At 45.1% G+C, this 16,766-nt stretch overlaps 1 protein-coding gene across 1 annotated transcript; it reads left to right on the top strand.

Moving 5' to 3' along the window:
• Window positions 1–258: 258 nt before the first annotated feature.
• SOSTDC1 (sclerostin domain containing 1) lies at window positions 259–5,317 on the top strand. The gene is made up of 2 exons (XM_021000120.2): window positions 259–749; window positions 3,939–5,317. Exons 1-2 carry the CDS (start codon window positions 500–502, stop codon window positions 4,352–4,354), a joined length of 666 nt encoding a protein of 221 aa, XP_020855779.1. The 5' UTR covers window positions 259–499; the 3' UTR covers window positions 4,355–5,317.
• The last annotated feature ends 11,449 nt before the right edge of the window (window positions 5,318–16,766 follow it).

The following is a 16,766-nucleotide window of genomic DNA, read 5'->3' as shown; positions in this document are numbered from 1 at the left end:
AAGATGCATCTACCGGGTCACGCCTGGAGGAAGGAGGTGGGTGGCAGGAGGGAAGGAGTTAAGGAGGAAGAGAGGAAAGGAGGAGGGAGGGCTGCCTGCTCCCCCCCTCCCCGCCCCAGTCTTCTTCCAGCAGTAGGGCCACTTTACACCTGAAGGCGGGCCAACGCCGCCCCGCCCCCTCCGGCTTCCCTCCCACAGCCCCCCGCGTCTCTATAAATGACGGGAGGCAGGAGAAAGTTCCCACTTGGACTGTGCTAGGCAGCGGGCGAAGAGAGAGGGAGGCGAGAGGATAAGCGGAGGGACCCACGTTAAGCCAGCCAGACGGGCAGTGAGCAGAGGGCCAGTGAGCCAGACGCCAGGCCGGCAGGGAGGCAGTTAGACGGGGAGTGGAGGCTGCATTCAGCCCTCCTGCCCTCCTGCCCTGTGGCCCCCTGGTCGGGCTGCCCCCGCCGTCGCCCCGGCTGCAGTCGCGTCTCGCCCCGTCTCGTCTCCGCTCACCATGCAGCTGCCCACAGTCCCCGGAGCGCTGCTGCTCCTGGCGTGCGTCCTCGCCCGAGGCGGCTGTGGGTTCAAGAACGACGCCACCGAGGTCCTGTACTCGCACGTGGCGAAGGCGGCTGCGGGGGCGTCTGGGGGAGCCCCGGCGATCGGCCTTGGCGGCGGCGGGAACAGCAGTGCCCTGAACCAGGCTCGCCACGGCGGCCGCCTCCCGGGTAGCAGCGTGACCTCGGGGCTGGAGGCGCGGAGCAGTAAGTGCGGTCTGGGTGCGAGGGTTGGTCACTGCGAAGAACTGAACCCGGCGAGAGGAGATCCTGGGGGCGGGGAGCGGGAATGTGGGACAGACCCGCGGGGGGGGGGTGTGCGGAACCCGAGGGAGGTGGCCTGGGGCCGCCCGGAGCCGCGGCTGCCTGAGGGCAGATGCGGGACTGAAACGCGGGAGCGGTAAGTGCTAGACAGCGGCGGCAGCATTTAGGGCTCCGAGCTGCGGGGCACAGGTCTGGAGCTGCCCAGCAGAAGGTGGGGGCCTCCGATGCGGGCACCCCCTCCTGCCCGCCGGGCTCCCTAGGCACTGTCTCCCGCGCCAGCCCGCCCGCCCACCTCTAAGGAAGGGTCCTTAAGCACTCGCGGACCCTTCCTGGGAGTGATCTCACTGCATTCAGAAACCTGCATTCCTTGCTAAGAACTGACAGCGCCTCGAACACAGTGATGGCTTTGTAAAACTGGCTCTGGGAGAGCGGGTGTGGGGAAAGGATGGTCTGGCCAGGCATTCCCCCTAAAGAGCTCTCGGGGTGTGTGTGTGTGTGTGTGTGTGTGTGTGTGTGTGTGTGTGTGTGTGTGTGTGTGTGTGTGCTGGCATCCTCAGTGCCGACTGCCAAGTGCAAATCCTGGTGGAGCTCCCTGATCCCAGGAAGAGAACTGTGCTCCCACAGCCGCACAAAATCAAGCTTTCTTTCTTCTTTTAAAAATAATAAAATAAACTTTGCTACAAACACTCTTTAATTCCTCCATTTAGTCTGTCTATCCTAGGCACATTGATATAACCAGAAAGAACAGGCCAAAGACATCTGACTATAACTGCGTAAAGTAGGAGGAGGAAAGAGTGGTTTCTGGGCAAGCAGAGGATACGTTAGAAATTGAAGCCTCAGTTTCCCCTTCTGTAAATGAGGAAGTAGGTCCTTTGTGCCTCTCAACCTGTGACCAGATAACCTTGAAGGTCTGGACCAGCTCCAAACTATGGGTCTACAATGTCTGACAAGCCAGAGGTTCAAAAGCTGTCAAACAAAATAGTTTAAGAGTTTGCTAATTTCATTGTAAAGGAAGTGGAACTTTAAGGGGTAGGTATCAAATTTTGCTTGAGTATTTAGTCCATGAACCACCTCTCACACCTTCCATGTCTGTGGGAGAATGCAGGAAGGGGGCCTTCCTCTCTTCTTCCATTCATTTGATTTCCAGGCGTCCTTGGTTTTTGTTTTCACTGTCTGGGTGTGAGCACTGCCTGGGACATACAGGGATCTCCGTCTCAGGGGAGCTGGCCTGCCTGGCCCAGTCTGCTTTTAAAGAGACAGGAGATAGAATCTAGAGAAAGTCCTGTCTGGAGCCATAGCCCCTCCTTCTCCTCCTCCTCCTCCTCCTCTTTCTCCTCCTCCTCCTCTTTCTCCTCCTCCTCCTCCTCCTCCTCTCTTCAAGTCTATCCTCCAGCCACAAGAGTAGATTCTATCCTGAAAGTTGTAGTAAAAGTGTGTGTGTGTGTGTGTGTGTGTGTGTGTGAGAGAGAGAGAGAGAGAGAGAGAGAGAGAGAGAGAGAGAGAGAGAGAGAAGGAGAGTCATGTCTTTCCACACAGATTAAGGTGTGCCAACTTTCTTGGACCTGGGTGGTTTTCAGTGCACAGGAGATCTCTGCTTATTACCAGATTGCTAGGCGGTGCACAGAGCATTCACCATCAGTGAACTGTCGCTGCAAAAATGGGAAGCCTATTTCCAAAGAGCCACAGTAGACAAGAGCCCCGAGCATCCGAGCAGCTGCTGCCAGGTACATTCCTCAGCACAGCCGCAGGAAGGGAAGCCACCTTGGGGCACGCACCTAATGAGAAACATCCCCACCCTGGTCACGTTTCTGGGATGAAGGAATACCCCTCAGCCATTGCCTCATTGTAGTTAGCTTTCAATACCGGAAGAAGGGAAGCAGGTGGAAACCCTTTCGGAGATCCTGAATAATTTCTAACATTTGAGCTTTCTTTTTCCATATTTTTTTTTCCTTCCTCCATCTCTCCTTGACTGTAAAGCAGGGGCTTCCATTATATGTTCTGGTCACAAAGTAATGACCCATGCATCACTCCCAGGTTTGTTCCTGTGTTAGGCTTACTGCACTGGAAGCATCACCAACAGCAGTAGACTTGGATCACAAAACAAGACCACTGATTTCACTCTGGCTTTCTGCAAGCAGCATTTAGGAAATGAGCATCCCGGTTCCCTCTATTGTGTTCTCTTGGCTATGAGGGACACTTTGCTATCATAGATTTCAGAGGAGTTGAAGTCATGTTGTTAACGGCAACCAAACCTCCCTGATTAGGCCATTTGGATGTTTTAGACTAAGGAATATCAGAATTGTCCATCACAATTCCTTGTTGGCTGCAATTCATGAAAATAAGTGTGATTCTTCAATTCAGTGATCAAATTCCAAAGAGGAGAGAGGTGGATTTGTACACTGACGACTGATTCCCCCACATTCAAGCAACAAGGCAGAGGAGTTTCAAGATTATCTCTTTATGGTTGAGATCCAACTGTTGCAAACATATGGATCGAAGTACTTCAACCAATCAAGTCACATGGAAGAAAAGGAAGTTTATGGATGTTGGCAATTGATAAATGAACATACTTTTATACATATTTTCAGCAGTTGAGCATTCTTTTCTTCCAGTTAATACTAGGAGAAGCAATTGGGATCACAGCATAATAGATGGAGAGCTAGAGAGAATTCAGCCCATTTCATCCAGTTCCCATATTTTACAAAGGAGGAAACTGAGACCCAAGGAGGTTAAGTGCATCAGGCACTAGACTTGGAGTCCAGAAGACCTGGGTTCAAACCCTGCCTCGAACCCATACTGACTGACCCTGAGCAAATAAGTTAAGTTCTCTATGCCACAGTTTTCCTCATCTGTAAAACAGAGGGGTTAAATGAGATGTCCTCTGAGGTTTCTTCCTGCTCTGAGCCTGGGATTTTCAGTCACTTGCCCAGGGACACACATGCATGATAAAAGCAGGAGAGGTGGGATTGAATCCAGGACCTTGTGACTCCAGAAGGAGTCAGAAGCTTCTTACTCTGGTGTTGCATCACCATCACTGGAGGATCATTTTTGCTCTTGCAGATTTAGTTTGGGAATCTTTTCTTTTTCTTGAGCCTTTGACCTCACCCCTTCTCCCTTCTCTGTGTTTTGCAGGTCGAGTCCAAGTTGGCTGCCGAGAGCTTCGTTCTACCAAATACATTTCTGATGGCCAGTGTACAAGCATCAGTCCCCTCAAGGAGCTGGTGTGTGCTGGGGAGTGTTTGCCCCTCCCGGTACTCCCCAATTGGATCGGAGGAAGCTTTGGCACCAAATACTGGAGCCGAAGGAGCTCCCAGGAATGGCGGTGTGTCAATGACAAGACGCGCACCCAGCGCATCCAGCTTCAGTGCCAGGATGGAAGCACTCGCACCTACAAGATCACCGTGGTCACCGCCTGCAAGTGTAAGAGGTACACTCGGCAGCACAATGAGTCGAGCCACAACTATGAGAGTCTGTCACCTGCAAAGCCTGCACCGCATCACAAGGAGAGGAAACGAGTCAGCAAGTCTAGCAAGCACAGCCTGAGCTAGGGAGCCAGTCGGCTCTCGCCAGGGACTGATCTGTGGTCCTGTGTTCTACAGGTCACACTGCATCAAGACTGAAGACTTCCATCGCTGTGTGCTCACTTCCAAATCTCTGCTTGTTGCTTCGGTCAAGCCAAGAAGGCGGCTGATATATAAAGATCTTCTTGGGGACAATTGTTTTTCCTTCTCTGATTTTTCAGGATGGGTGTTCATGCAAGCACCATTTTTCCCTAAACCCATCACCAGAATTGAAATGTACATGATATTTGAAAGACTAGCCTTGCCTTTCTGTGACCCCCCTCCTGTCCCCTAATCCAGCCCAAAAAGTGAAGCATTGTTACCATGAATTTTCACTTGTGTTTTGTTTTCAGAAAGGTGCTTCACTGTGAATTTTCATGGGAACATTTCATGAGTCAAGAAATAGTGCCCCTGTTGAGTATTTTAGTGAATGTTGGGTATTTCTGCTCCAAATGAGACCCAGTGATTTCTCCAGAGTTCGTGGTATGAAATCATGACATGCATGCTCACCTCCAGATATCATGGTATGCCAGAAATGCATGGCTACAGCTGCAAATTGAAGCAGAATAACTATTTATTTGTCAGTGTGATTATTTAATGAACTTGGACATGTGGTTTTTTTCCAAATGTTCATTTTTTTATGTTTTGTATCTTTTTCATGTACCTAAATATTTTCCCATGATTTGTGGTTTGAGTTGGGGGGGGGAATGAGTATACATCTTGTACATATGTAAGATAAATGTCTTAGTCTTCTGGTTATATATAAATATATATTATATATTTTTCATGGTGAACCTTATCAATAAGTTTGGATTTTTTTTATATAAATGCTTTTTAAAAGCTAAAATATGTCATAGTTTTTGTTGTTTAATCTGTGCAATTCAAAGGGAGGGCCAGTGGCCTTCAACTGCATTGACCTCTTTCTGCAAAAATAAACATGACTTAAAGATCTGTTGGCCTTGGTAGCTGTCAGAAAGTGTGTGAGTCTGCATAAATTACAGCACTTAATCTCATTAAGAAGGGGAGATTACCTGGTTGTCAGCAAGTCCCATGAACATTTTGGGTCTAGTTTCTGTGCTAAAAGGAAGCATGATGGCAGTAGGTGTGAGGGCTGGGAAAGTCTTGGGTGACTCACCCAGTTTTGTCTTCCTGTGTGTGAGATATGGGAGTGGGAAGGGCTAGGATAATGGTAAGGAGTTTGATCATACATGCCCTGTAGTGATTCTGGGTATTATGAAGGGGTTCCAACAAGCCCACTGAGTTCTTCACATCTTCACAGTTCTATTTGGACTAGGAGGTTCTTAGTCAATTTAGTTTTTAAAAAATCCAAAATGGGACTTCACAGAGGTGAAGACAGTAGGTAGATGATTTTTTTTTGGGGGGGTGTCAATTTCTAATCAGAACTTGGAATTTTGAGATTATATTTACATGGCCCCAAGTCAATAGATTCAGTCAATCAAGCAATCAGTCCATACCTTTTGTCCTGTCCCAATATGTGGCCATGGGCTAAGAAAATGGGGTGAGATACAATGGGGAAAGAGCAGCATAAAATAGTCTGAAATGAAAGAATTAAAGCTGGAGGGGGCCTTGCACCCTGACAAATATAACCCCTCTGTTCTACAAAGGAGGAGATTGAGGTTCAGAGATCAGCCAGTGGCGGAGCTGAGATTCAAATCCAGGTCTTCTCATTCCAAATCCAGTGATCTCTTTATAGTTCCCTGCTGCCTCGCCAGTATCCCAGAATTCAGCCATACACTGTGCTGAGTAAAAGAAAAATAAATATCAAGACAAAGACTGGTCCAGTAATGCATGTTCACAAGGGCTTACAAACCACATACACAATCTGGATTTGATGTCAAGCTGAGATTCTCAGTGAGGAACACTCAGAGGTGTTACACTGCCCCTCATGGATGCACACCAGAGTCATTCAGGATGGGTGATCCCTGGATCCTTGGGAGACTTCCCATGGAGAGGTAATATGGCATAGGGAAAGGGAACTAAATTTTACTCTAGACAACCAGGATCCAAATATGACACATGGTGAGTCATGTAACCTCTCTGGGACTCAGTTTACTCATCTCAAGCATGGGGATAATACATATCTATCTGTTGCACCTATGTCACAGTTATTATGAGAGTCAGGTAAATGGTATAGGTAAAGGACTCTGAAAGTCCTTTGTGAGTGTCATTGTTATTACTCACACTGAGGAAAAGGGGAATGATGTGTTAGAGTGGAAAGAGAAGGGAGTTCATGGTCAGGAGGGCTGGGCCCCAGGTCTACCTGGGCCACTGAGTAGTTGTGTGACTGGAAAATTGACTCACCTTTTTGGGGCCTTATTTTCTTCTTGCATAAAAGAAAGAGGCCAGGACTAAGGGATTTCCATGTTTCCAGTTCTAAAATTCTAAGTAAATTACAGAATCATAGACTGAGAGCTACCAGAGACCTTAGAGGATATCTAACCCAACTCCTTCATCTTACAGATTAGGAAACTGAGCCTTAGAGAAGTCAAATGACTCACCCAAGGTCACCCAGGGTGCGGAACTAGGATTCAAACCTAGGTCCTCTGACTCCAAATCCAGAAATGCTTAAAATAGAAGGAGGGATGGAGGGAAAGGGAGAGAAGGAGGGAGAGGGAAAGGAGAAATAAAGAGACAGAGGGGAAAGAGAGAGAGACAGAGAGAGAGGAGAGAGAGAAAGAAAGAAAGGGAGAGAAAGAGGACAGACAGAGAGAAGAGAGAAGGAAGGAGAGAGAGACAGAAAGACACAGAGAGAGAGAGAAAGGGGAGAGAAGGGAAGAGAAGAAAAGAGAAGAGGAAGGGAAAACAAGAGAGAGGGAAGGAGACAGAGAGAAGGGAGAGAGTAGAGCAGAGGAGAAGAGAAGAGAAAGGAAGGGAAAGAAGAGAGAGGAAAAGAGAGGCAGAGAGAGAAGGGAGTGAGGGAGAGAGAGAGAGAGAGAGAGAGAGAGAGAGAGAGAGAGAGAAAGAGAGAGAAAGAGATTTTGCAAGCACATACCGAAAACTCCACATCAATCATTCACATCCATTCATTCTAGCAAATGTGAAATGATCTACTCAGTAACACTTTGCTCAATAATTCATATTACTCTTTATACACTTGAATGTAATCAAATACTTCTTCTGAGAAACAGTTGATGACCCAGTGAGCCTAATTCCTATCTCTTACCACCTGGCCCTGCCCTGGGGCGGGCAGGATTCACACTTGGAGGTCATAGGGAGAGGGCTGGGCCCTGGGAGCAACAGCAGAAGCCAGAGCCAACCTGTCATCCTGCACACCCAGTTCTCTGCACCATCATGAAGTGTTCACGTTGTTGAGTAAAAACTTGGTATTTTGCAGCAGAATTAAATCAGAGGTATCGCATTCAAGTTCCCTTCTCCTGGGGAGGGAATAAAGCCAGCTTGGAATCAGTATACTTTTGGAAGTAGTTTCATGGCCCCTCTGGAAATCACTGCAGAATTCAAAACTGGCCCTTTGCGTCCTTCCTGCAGAAATTCAGCATTAAGGAAGGAGCGTTCAAACCTTCCACGAGGGAAGGTTGGCTGAGACACACCTTTCATCTGGGGCATCTGGGAGAGAACCAGCAAGGAGGTCCCTATGCTAGAAAGCCCCGTTCTCTGCCTCAGATACATTTCCTTCCCTGGTGAGCAGGCACTAGGCTTTGAGTTTTGTTTCACTGACATCCACATAAACATAGCTCCAGGTTAAACTGAAATGTGTCGACAGATTTAGGAGCCAAGCAGACATTCTGTCACTAGGTGTGTGCATGTGTGTATGTGTGTGTGTGTGTGTGTTGCCTACGTGTTAAAAACTTGCCCGAGCATCTATCCCAGTACTTCCAACTTCTTAGATCTCTGTCAGCCCCACTGGGCCGCATGTCTTCCTGACACTGTAGTGGGTCCTGGTGCTTGCAGGCTTTGTAAATTGTGCAGCTAACAATGAGGAATCACTGCAGGGTGGTGTTGGCTGCAAGAGCACCAGTGGCAAGAAGAGCCTGTGCCTTCCAGGTCTGGAAACTTGATTAAAAATAACTTCATAGCAGTCCTGCTGTGCAAGCTGCATGCTCCTCTCCAGCATGAGAAGAAGGCACATCTTTTGATGCTTTCCGACAGTTGGCAGGCATGCCGAGGTACTTCTCCTCTGTGACAGCAGAGACAGGAGAAAGTTTCAAGATTTTGCAAAACAGTCTATGAGTTTCACACTTCATTTCATTGGGAGTCTCCCCATTTCCCAGAACATTCTCCCTCCTATTTATTTTCATTCTCAGCAGTGGCAAGAGCTGTCTGCATTAGAAGAAGAGTTTCTGTATAAATCTTTGTCAGCAAACGATTGTCACCTCCATCAAAGGAATTGTGTCTTGGCCAGCACAGATGGATAGAGCTAACATTTATGGCTAGCTTGAAGGGGAGTGAAAATAAGGACAGCTAATCACTAAAGCGAAATGAGTTGGCCTTTGTTAACAGAAGTGTCTCAAATCAACCTAAGTTCAGTGGTCATAAGAGGAAGGAAGTCCTGTGACTGGGATGGAACAAACCTTCACCAACAGCATGTCTTTGGCATCACAAATATAGAATCTCCCACTTCTGAGTTGGTAGCACCTCAAGCAGCATCTAGTCTCATCCACACCTAAACAAGAGTCTTCTATCCAACATCCCCAACAAGAAGGTGTCCGGCTCGTGCTCAAGGACTTCCGAGGATGGGAAAGCACCTTCCAGGGTGACCCATTCCACTTTGGGACAGATCTTGCTGTTAGGGAGTTTTTCCTTTTGCTTCCTCACAGCTCTTCCCATGGTTCCTTGCTCTGCCTTCTTGGGCCAAACAGAACAAATCCAGCCTTTCTTCTTTTGGCTTCTCTTCTGACACTTGAAGGTGGCCATCTTGTCCGATCTTCTCCATGTTCAACATTCCTAGTTCCTTCCCACTTCTCCTCAACACAATGGAGGTTCTCTCAGGGTCTTTGGACCCCTAGCAGCCCTTGGCATGTAAATAGTCTGGTACGCAGCCAATGCTTACCAAATGCTTGTTATGTTGAATTTGGTGAATTCAAGGCCCTTCACTGATGTTGTTTCTCTGCATGACAAGAGTTCGTTAAGTCAGTGACTCCTGATCACTCACAACTTGTTGGTGTTTTTAATGGGTGATTATTTTTTATGCAAGGAATTGGCTAGAGAGCATGTTATTGTTAGGAATTAACCATCAAGACAGTACAGAATATGGAAGTGTCTAGGCTGTCTCGCTGTATTGTTTTGTTTTTTAAACTCTAACAAACTTTATCCTTTGTGTCAGTCAGGAAGCCAGCTTTAAATAACTCTAGTTCTAGTAATTATACTGTATCTTCTTTCTCTGTGACTTTGTGTCCCTTTCTCTAGTTTGGTCTCAGCAGTAGCAAATCTATTCCTTCCCTTTCCAAATTTCTCAACTGATAAAGACCAAAGTGAAATCTTTACTTCCATTGGAAAAGACCACATTGCTACCCAGAAAAGACTGCTGCGTGGAATGGTTTGCCCAAAACAGCACGGCCTTGATGGCCAAGAGTCTGAGTTATATTTCACAAGGGTTGATTCAATTACTTTCAAAGGAGTTTGAATCAACTGACCAAATTTGCCACTTCATTAAATCAGAGGGTTTTAAACTGCAGTTCCTGAACTACAAAAAAAAATTTTTTTGATAACTGTATTTCAATATAATTGAGTTTCTTTGTGTGTGTGTGTGATCCAGTGTATTTTACTTTATGCCTTCTGAGAAAGGTTCCAGAGTTTTCATGTAATTAGCATTTTGTGTGTGGGTACTAAGCAGAACCACCCTCCCCTTTAAAAGAAACCAGAGAAGGAACTTGTATTCTGAGGCTAGCATACTCTTAAACTAGATATATTTGAGGAAAGGCAGCTAGGTGGTGCAATGGATAGAGTGTCAAGCCTGGAATCAGGAAAACTCATCTTGTTGAGTTCAAATTTGCCCTCAAACACGTCCTAGACGCATGACCCTGGACAAGTCGCTTAACCCTTTTTGCCTCAGTTTCCTCATCTGTAAAATGAGCTGGAGAAAGAAATGGCAGATCACTCCAGTATCTTTGCCAAGAAAATCCCAAATGGGGTCGGGAAGACTCAGACATGACTGAACAATAACAACAACAAGAAAGACATAATTGAACTTTTGGTCCACTAAGACCCCCTCCATGACCTTCGTATTAAAGAGTATGTTGACTTAAAACTTACACAACTGCACAATGGTGGAGGATTAGCCAGAGAGTAGGTCAACAGGCACTTATTAAGTGCCTACTAAGCATCCCAGTAGAAAAAGGTCTTGTGGTATTAGTACACTAAAAAGCTCATTTATATCTTTCTGCCTTTCCTCAAGTCTGTCAGGTTTAGGAGCATGCTAGGTACAGAACAAATGCTATTTCTCTGGTTGCTTTTAGAGGGGAAGGTAGCTCTGCTTGACCCCTCCACCCCACATACTAATTTAATTTTACACACACACACACATACACACACACCCCATACATGGGGATAGCAAGTTAATCTGTATATTCAAACAAAATAGGAAACCAAAATCAGAAAATTAATACACAATAGAACATATCAATAAATACATAGAGTAAAGGCTTTCTTTATCTGGGAGCAAGATGAGATCTTGTCTCAATGAAGTTAGAAGAATAACCATTTCTCCCCAAGGAACCTGTCCTGGTGGTTTCCAGAAGTTCCAGCACATCTAGGAGTAGGATGGCATTGGCTTCTCATGCATGGCTACCATTCCAAAATCTTCTCTCTCTGTCCCCAGAGAGTCTTTTGTCTATGTGTCTCTCCTGGAGAAACTCTGGTCGATGGAGTCACACCCAACATTCTCTCTGACAACCAGGAATCACATCTCTCTCTGCAGTCACAGAAGCATGCAATCCTCCCCTGTCTGCCAAGATTAGATGGAAGCTGGGTTATACTGGTAAAGACACTGACAAATTAGAGAATGTCCATGGGCCATCTTGGAATATTTGAAGGGCTGTCAGGTGCAAGAGTGGTGTGATGTGTTCTGTTTGTCCCAGAATCAGGAACAATGGGTAGAAATATCTGAGATAAATCTAAATATGGTAAAAAGAAACATTTTTTAACCATTAAAACAATGCAAAACTGAAATGGGTCACCCCAAGACACATTGGGCTACATCTTACTAAAGATCTCGAAGAAAAGTTTGGCCCATCTATGACGTATTGGGTATAATGTCAATGGGGAACTAACTAGTTCAGGTGTTGATTGATGGCACTGGAAGTCACTTCTGCCTGGGAGATTCTGTGATACAATAAACCTGCATGAAAGTCTATCTCTCATCATCGTTCCTGGGGACTGTGAGTTTGTGAGTTTGAGGTTGGCAGAGGACAAGCCACCAAGCTGGGAAGGCTTTGAGTGTCATCCCGGCAAGACACTGGACCAGCTGTCTGAGAAGCAGCCTGGCAAAAGAGAGAGAGAAGCTTGGCGCCAAAAGGTTGGCCAATAAGGGCTATGTTCTCAGGTCATACTGACCCTGACATGGATCAAAACACAATGACACTCAGTTTCAGGTTGACTCCCTCATGTTTACGCAGTGATGGTGACAGAATACTGGTGAGATGGTGAGACTACTAAGAATAACATAAATTTAAAGTTCTCTATAAACAATAATTTAACTATTAATAACTGGTCACACAAAACAATTGTCTAATGTCCAATAAGTAGATAATCAGACTGACATAGAAGACAAAGAACTGGACTTGGCATCAGGAAGGCCAGGGCTGAAGCCCATTTCAGACCTTTTCTGGTGATGTTATGCTGAGCAAGTCACTTAATTTCTGTCTGCCTCAGTTATTTCATCTGTAAAATGGAAGTAATAATAGCACCTACCTCATACTTCACAAGGCTGTTGTGAGAATCAGATGATATTATCTATGTAAACTATTATATTAAAACATATTATTATTATTATTATTATTATTATTATTATTATTATTATTATTATTATTATTACCAGATGGAACTAGAAGAAGTTATTGCTAAGTGAAAAGATGTCTCACAGGCCTTTCTCAGTTCCATTGTACACCCAAATGCAATTTCACAGGACTCTGGGTCGGCTTACCTTGCAGGGTTCATGAGTAATGTGAGCAAAAGTCAAACCAAAATGAGAAATCCTCTTGCCATGAAGATAATGGCAGCTCCTGTGGCAATGTGTGTAACAGGGCATGAAGAAACTGAGAAGTTCTGGGGAGTGCTTGAGAAAGTCTTCACAACCGATACGAACAGACAGTTCTCAGATGAAGAAATTAAAGCCATCTGTAGTCATATGAAAAAATGCTCTAAATCATTATTAATTAGAGAAACGCAAATCAAAACAACTTTGAGGTACCACATCACACCTATCAGATTGGCCAACATGACAAAACAGGAAAATGATAAATGTTGGAGAGGATGTGGGAAAATTGGAACACTAATACATTGTTGGTGGAGTTGTGAAATGATCCAACCATTTTGGAGAACAATTTGGAACTATGCCCAAAGGGCTACGAAAATGTGCATACCCTTTGATCCAGCAATAGCACTTCTAGGGCTATATCCCAAAGAGATCAAACAAATGGGAAAAGGACCCACATGTACAAAAATATTCATAGCAGCTCTTTTTGTGGTGGCAAAGAATTGGAAATTGAGAGGATGCCCATCAAGTGGGGAATGGCTGAGCAAGTTGTGGTACATGAATGTAATGGAATACTACTGTGCTGTAAGAAACGATGAACAGGCTGACTTCAGAAAAACCTGGAAAGACTTATATGGTCTGATGCTGAGTGAAGTGAGCAGAACCAAGAGGACTTTGAACACAATAACAGCCATGTTATGCAATGACTAAGATTGGTAAACTGAACCCTTCTCAGCATTATGAGGATGTAAGACATCTCCAGAGGCCTCGGGATGGGAAATTCTGTCCACATCCAAAGAAAGAACTATGGAAGTCGTATCGCTATCACTTATTTTTACCTTCTGTTGAGTTTTGTTTCATCTTTCTGATGGTTCCTTCTATTGGTTTTAATTTTTACTTACAACTTCACTAATGTGAAAATATGTTTAATGGGTATGTAAATGTAAAGCCTATGTCAGATTGTGCACCATCTTGGGGAGGGTGGGGGGGAGGAAAAGGGAGAAAAATTTTCAACTCAAAAGCTTATGGAAAAAAATATAAAAAAACAGAAAAAGAAAAATTTTTAAAAAAAAGTCTTCTCAACCAAGTCAATGAGAGCCATGTTCTCCATGCCACCACAAAGCATTACAGGCAGCAGAAACTCATCACGACAAAGAACTGGCGATCTATGCCCCTCAACCTGTCTCTTCTCCAGACTCCCCTCTTCCTGCCAAGAACACCACCCATTTCCACTCCCCCAGGTTCGCATCCTGGGAGTTCTTCTCAACTCCTCCCTCTCTCTCATCTCTTATACCTAATCAGTCACCATGTCTTATTGATTCTACCCGCCTAGATCCATTTACTTCTGTGAGTAATCGATTTCTGTAGTAAATCCCCAGTTTGACCCCTTGCTGCCACTGTGATCCTGGTCACATTTTATTCCTATGGGCCCCAATTTCATCTCTAAAATGAAGGTATGGGGGGGCAGCTAGGTGGCACAGTGGATAGAACACCGGCCCTGGAGTCAGAAGTACCTGAGTTCAAATCCGGCCTGAGACACATAACACTCACTACCTGTGTGACTCTGGGCAAGTCACTTAACCCCAATTGCCTCACCAAAAAAACAAACAAAAAACAACCCCAACAAAAATCAACATAAAATGAAGGTATGGGACAAGATGAACTCAATGGCCTCTTCCAGCTCAGAATCTGTTGCTCTGTGGTCCTCACTGCTCTCCAAATTAATTTAAGTCCATCCACACTCCAGTGCTACTGAAAAGTCATTGTAAAGTTTCTTTATTTAAGTGGTATTATTTTTCTAGTCTTCTTTAGGGCTCTGGCAGGGAACTATGAAAAATTAAAGCCATTTGTCACCCTTAAAATAAGAATTCAATGAAAAGAACACTAAAAATAATGCGAGATGCAAACAGTGAGAACTCATCATTCCATTCGGAGCCGAGGTCAGAGCCATGGACAAGTTAGCTGGCACGCCTCCTCCAGCGAGTGATGGTTGGGCTTAAAGGAAGAGATGAAAAGCTTGAGAAGAAAGTGGAACTTCTCATCAAAAAAATTTGGGAGCAAGTTGGTCAATGAGCAACAAGTTCCTAATGAAAACCTCCCCGTTTGGGAGCTGAACGGCTGTTTACCGGAAGAATTCTCGAGAGCAGATGAAACGCAATTGTGTTTGCACATTGGTTTATTGTGGCTAGCTGAAGGCTTTGTTCCTATGCAGGCTTATTGCTGGTGGTGAGCTCCAAGAAAAGAACCTTCATGAATAAAACCTTCTGAAAGAATGGGAGGAGATAAAGTCTTTCCTGAGGCAACTCAATTGTTTCAATGTGGCAGCTATACAGTCCTCTCTTAAGTTCTCTTATTTTACATACTTCCATCAACCATTAAAAGTTTCTGTCTGTGATTTTAGGGGACACGACTTTATCATCTGTCTTTAGAATAATGGAAAAGGAAATTAGAGGATGACAAAACATCCCTGAAGAATATATTTCCCCACCAGCAATAATGATGTTGAGAAGCAGCCTGGTCTAGTGTGTGGAGAACTGGCCTCAGAGTCTAGAAAGCCTGTGGTGTCATACTGTATGCAGGGCTAACCCCCAACTCTCACTCACATGGGGGAAACCAGTCCCCAGAGGGTGGCTGATCACTTCTCTCCTCAGTGTTCTAGGGGTAACTCTAAGGGTTTAGGGTTGCTGGTACCATTGCTCATAAGTTCCTACCAAGTGGGCTCCCCATTGATTATCAGCCAATTAGCTTTGATTAGCTTTTAGGAAAGAATGTTTACCAAAATGATCTACTCAGAACATTTGGAATTAAAAAAAAACCAATCTCTTAAAAGTCTAGGGTGACACTCACCCACACAGGGTCCCAAAATGGTGAATTAGATGAATAGAGAACATGTGCAGAGGGGGAACTCACAGTTCCTGGCTCCTGGGAGTCCTTTTCTCTCTTCTTGGAGTCCTCTCTGCTGGCCTTGGAAGGTTGGTGTCCATGGGTTTAGTCCTGAAGCTGACTTTTCTCCGTGTATCTAGTTTGTTTCTGTTGTATCTCTCAGATTCTGCCATCAAACACTGCTACCCCTCTCGTTTGGGAGATATGCCTGGGAAGCACTGGGGTAAAGGAGGGGAAAAAGAGACTCTGTTCTGACCCTTTCTCCCTCCGTAATCCCTCCTCAGGCTCTTGCCTGAGTCTGCTTCGTTCTGCCAAGTCTGGCAGGTGAGATTTAGAATGGTCCAGTTTAGCTATACATGGACCCTGAGATGTGGCTGGTGGATTCAGTCAGTCCCAGGATACTTTCTGTGTTTAGGCAGCTTCCTTCGTCCCATGCTCAAAGCATGTTGCTGCTGCTGCTGGCCACAGCCAGCTCTTCATCACCCTGAATGGAGTTTTCTTGGCAAAAATACTAGAGTGGTTTATCATTCCTTTCTCTAGTAGATTAAGGCAAGCAGAGGTGAAGTGACTTGCCCAGGGCCACATAGCTAGTGAACGTCTGAGACTGGATTTGAACTCAGGTCTTCCTGACTCCAGATCTACCGCTCTATCCTTGAGACACCTACCTGCCTCCTCAAAGCATTTTACTCCTTCTCAGTGATGAAATACTTATCCACACCTAAGTCCCACCTCTGATCAATTCAACCAAGTTTGGGCCTTCTCTTTAAATGAGGGAAGAGTGGAAACACAATATGCCTAGCTTCAAATCCTGCCTCTAACAGATGGCTGTGTGACCTTGCACAATGACTTAATTTCTCAGCGGCCCAAGTGAATCTTTAAGACTAGAAGTTGTAGAAGGATTGATAATTTGCATTAGTGTAGGGGTTTTCCTTTCCAGGAACCCTCTACGCTAGTGAAATTATAGCTCCAAACAAAATAACTAGAAAAATGAACAAATTAATAAATGGAGAAGATAAATGGATGCATGAGTAAATAAATGAATAAATAGATGATAGATAACACATGAAGTGGAAAGATAGAAACATAAAAAATGAGATACTAGGACATAGGTGAGATGCCATCTTGCAGCCCAGTTCTGCAAGTCGGGACAAGGGGAGAAACTGCTTGATAAGAAGACACCACAACAGCTAATGTATGTAAAGCTAAAGTGGGCAGGCATAATGTGGGATTATTAGAAGAAATGCCATAAGGAGGTACTGGTACAAACATTAAGTAATGACTATTTACAGGACACTGGTCTCATGTAATTGTGAAACTCCTCACTAACCCCAGGTTCAATGTGGAGTG

Source organism: Phascolarctos cinereus, unplaced genomic scaffold, assembly GCF_003287225.1.
Source record: "Phascolarctos cinereus isolate Bilbo 61053 unplaced genomic scaffold, phaCin_HiC Scaffold_1;HRSCAF=81, whole genome shotgun sequence".
NCBI lineage: Eukaryota > Metazoa > Chordata > Mammalia > Diprotodontia > Phascolarctidae > Phascolarctos > Phascolarctos cinereus.
The sequence above is the reverse complement of the archived record's forward strand: the minus strand, read 5'-3'. Positions and strand labels throughout refer to the sequence as shown.

Coding starts and splice junctions, on each gene's coding strand:
- SOSTDC1 (XM_021000120.2), top strand. CDS start 500: ATGCAGCTGCCCACAGTCCCCGGAGCGCTGCTGCTCCTGGCGTGCGTC. Junction 750..3,938: donor GGGGCTGGAGGCGCGGAGCA/GTAAGTGCGGTC, acceptor TGTGTTTTGCAG/GTCGAGTCCAAGTTGGCTGC.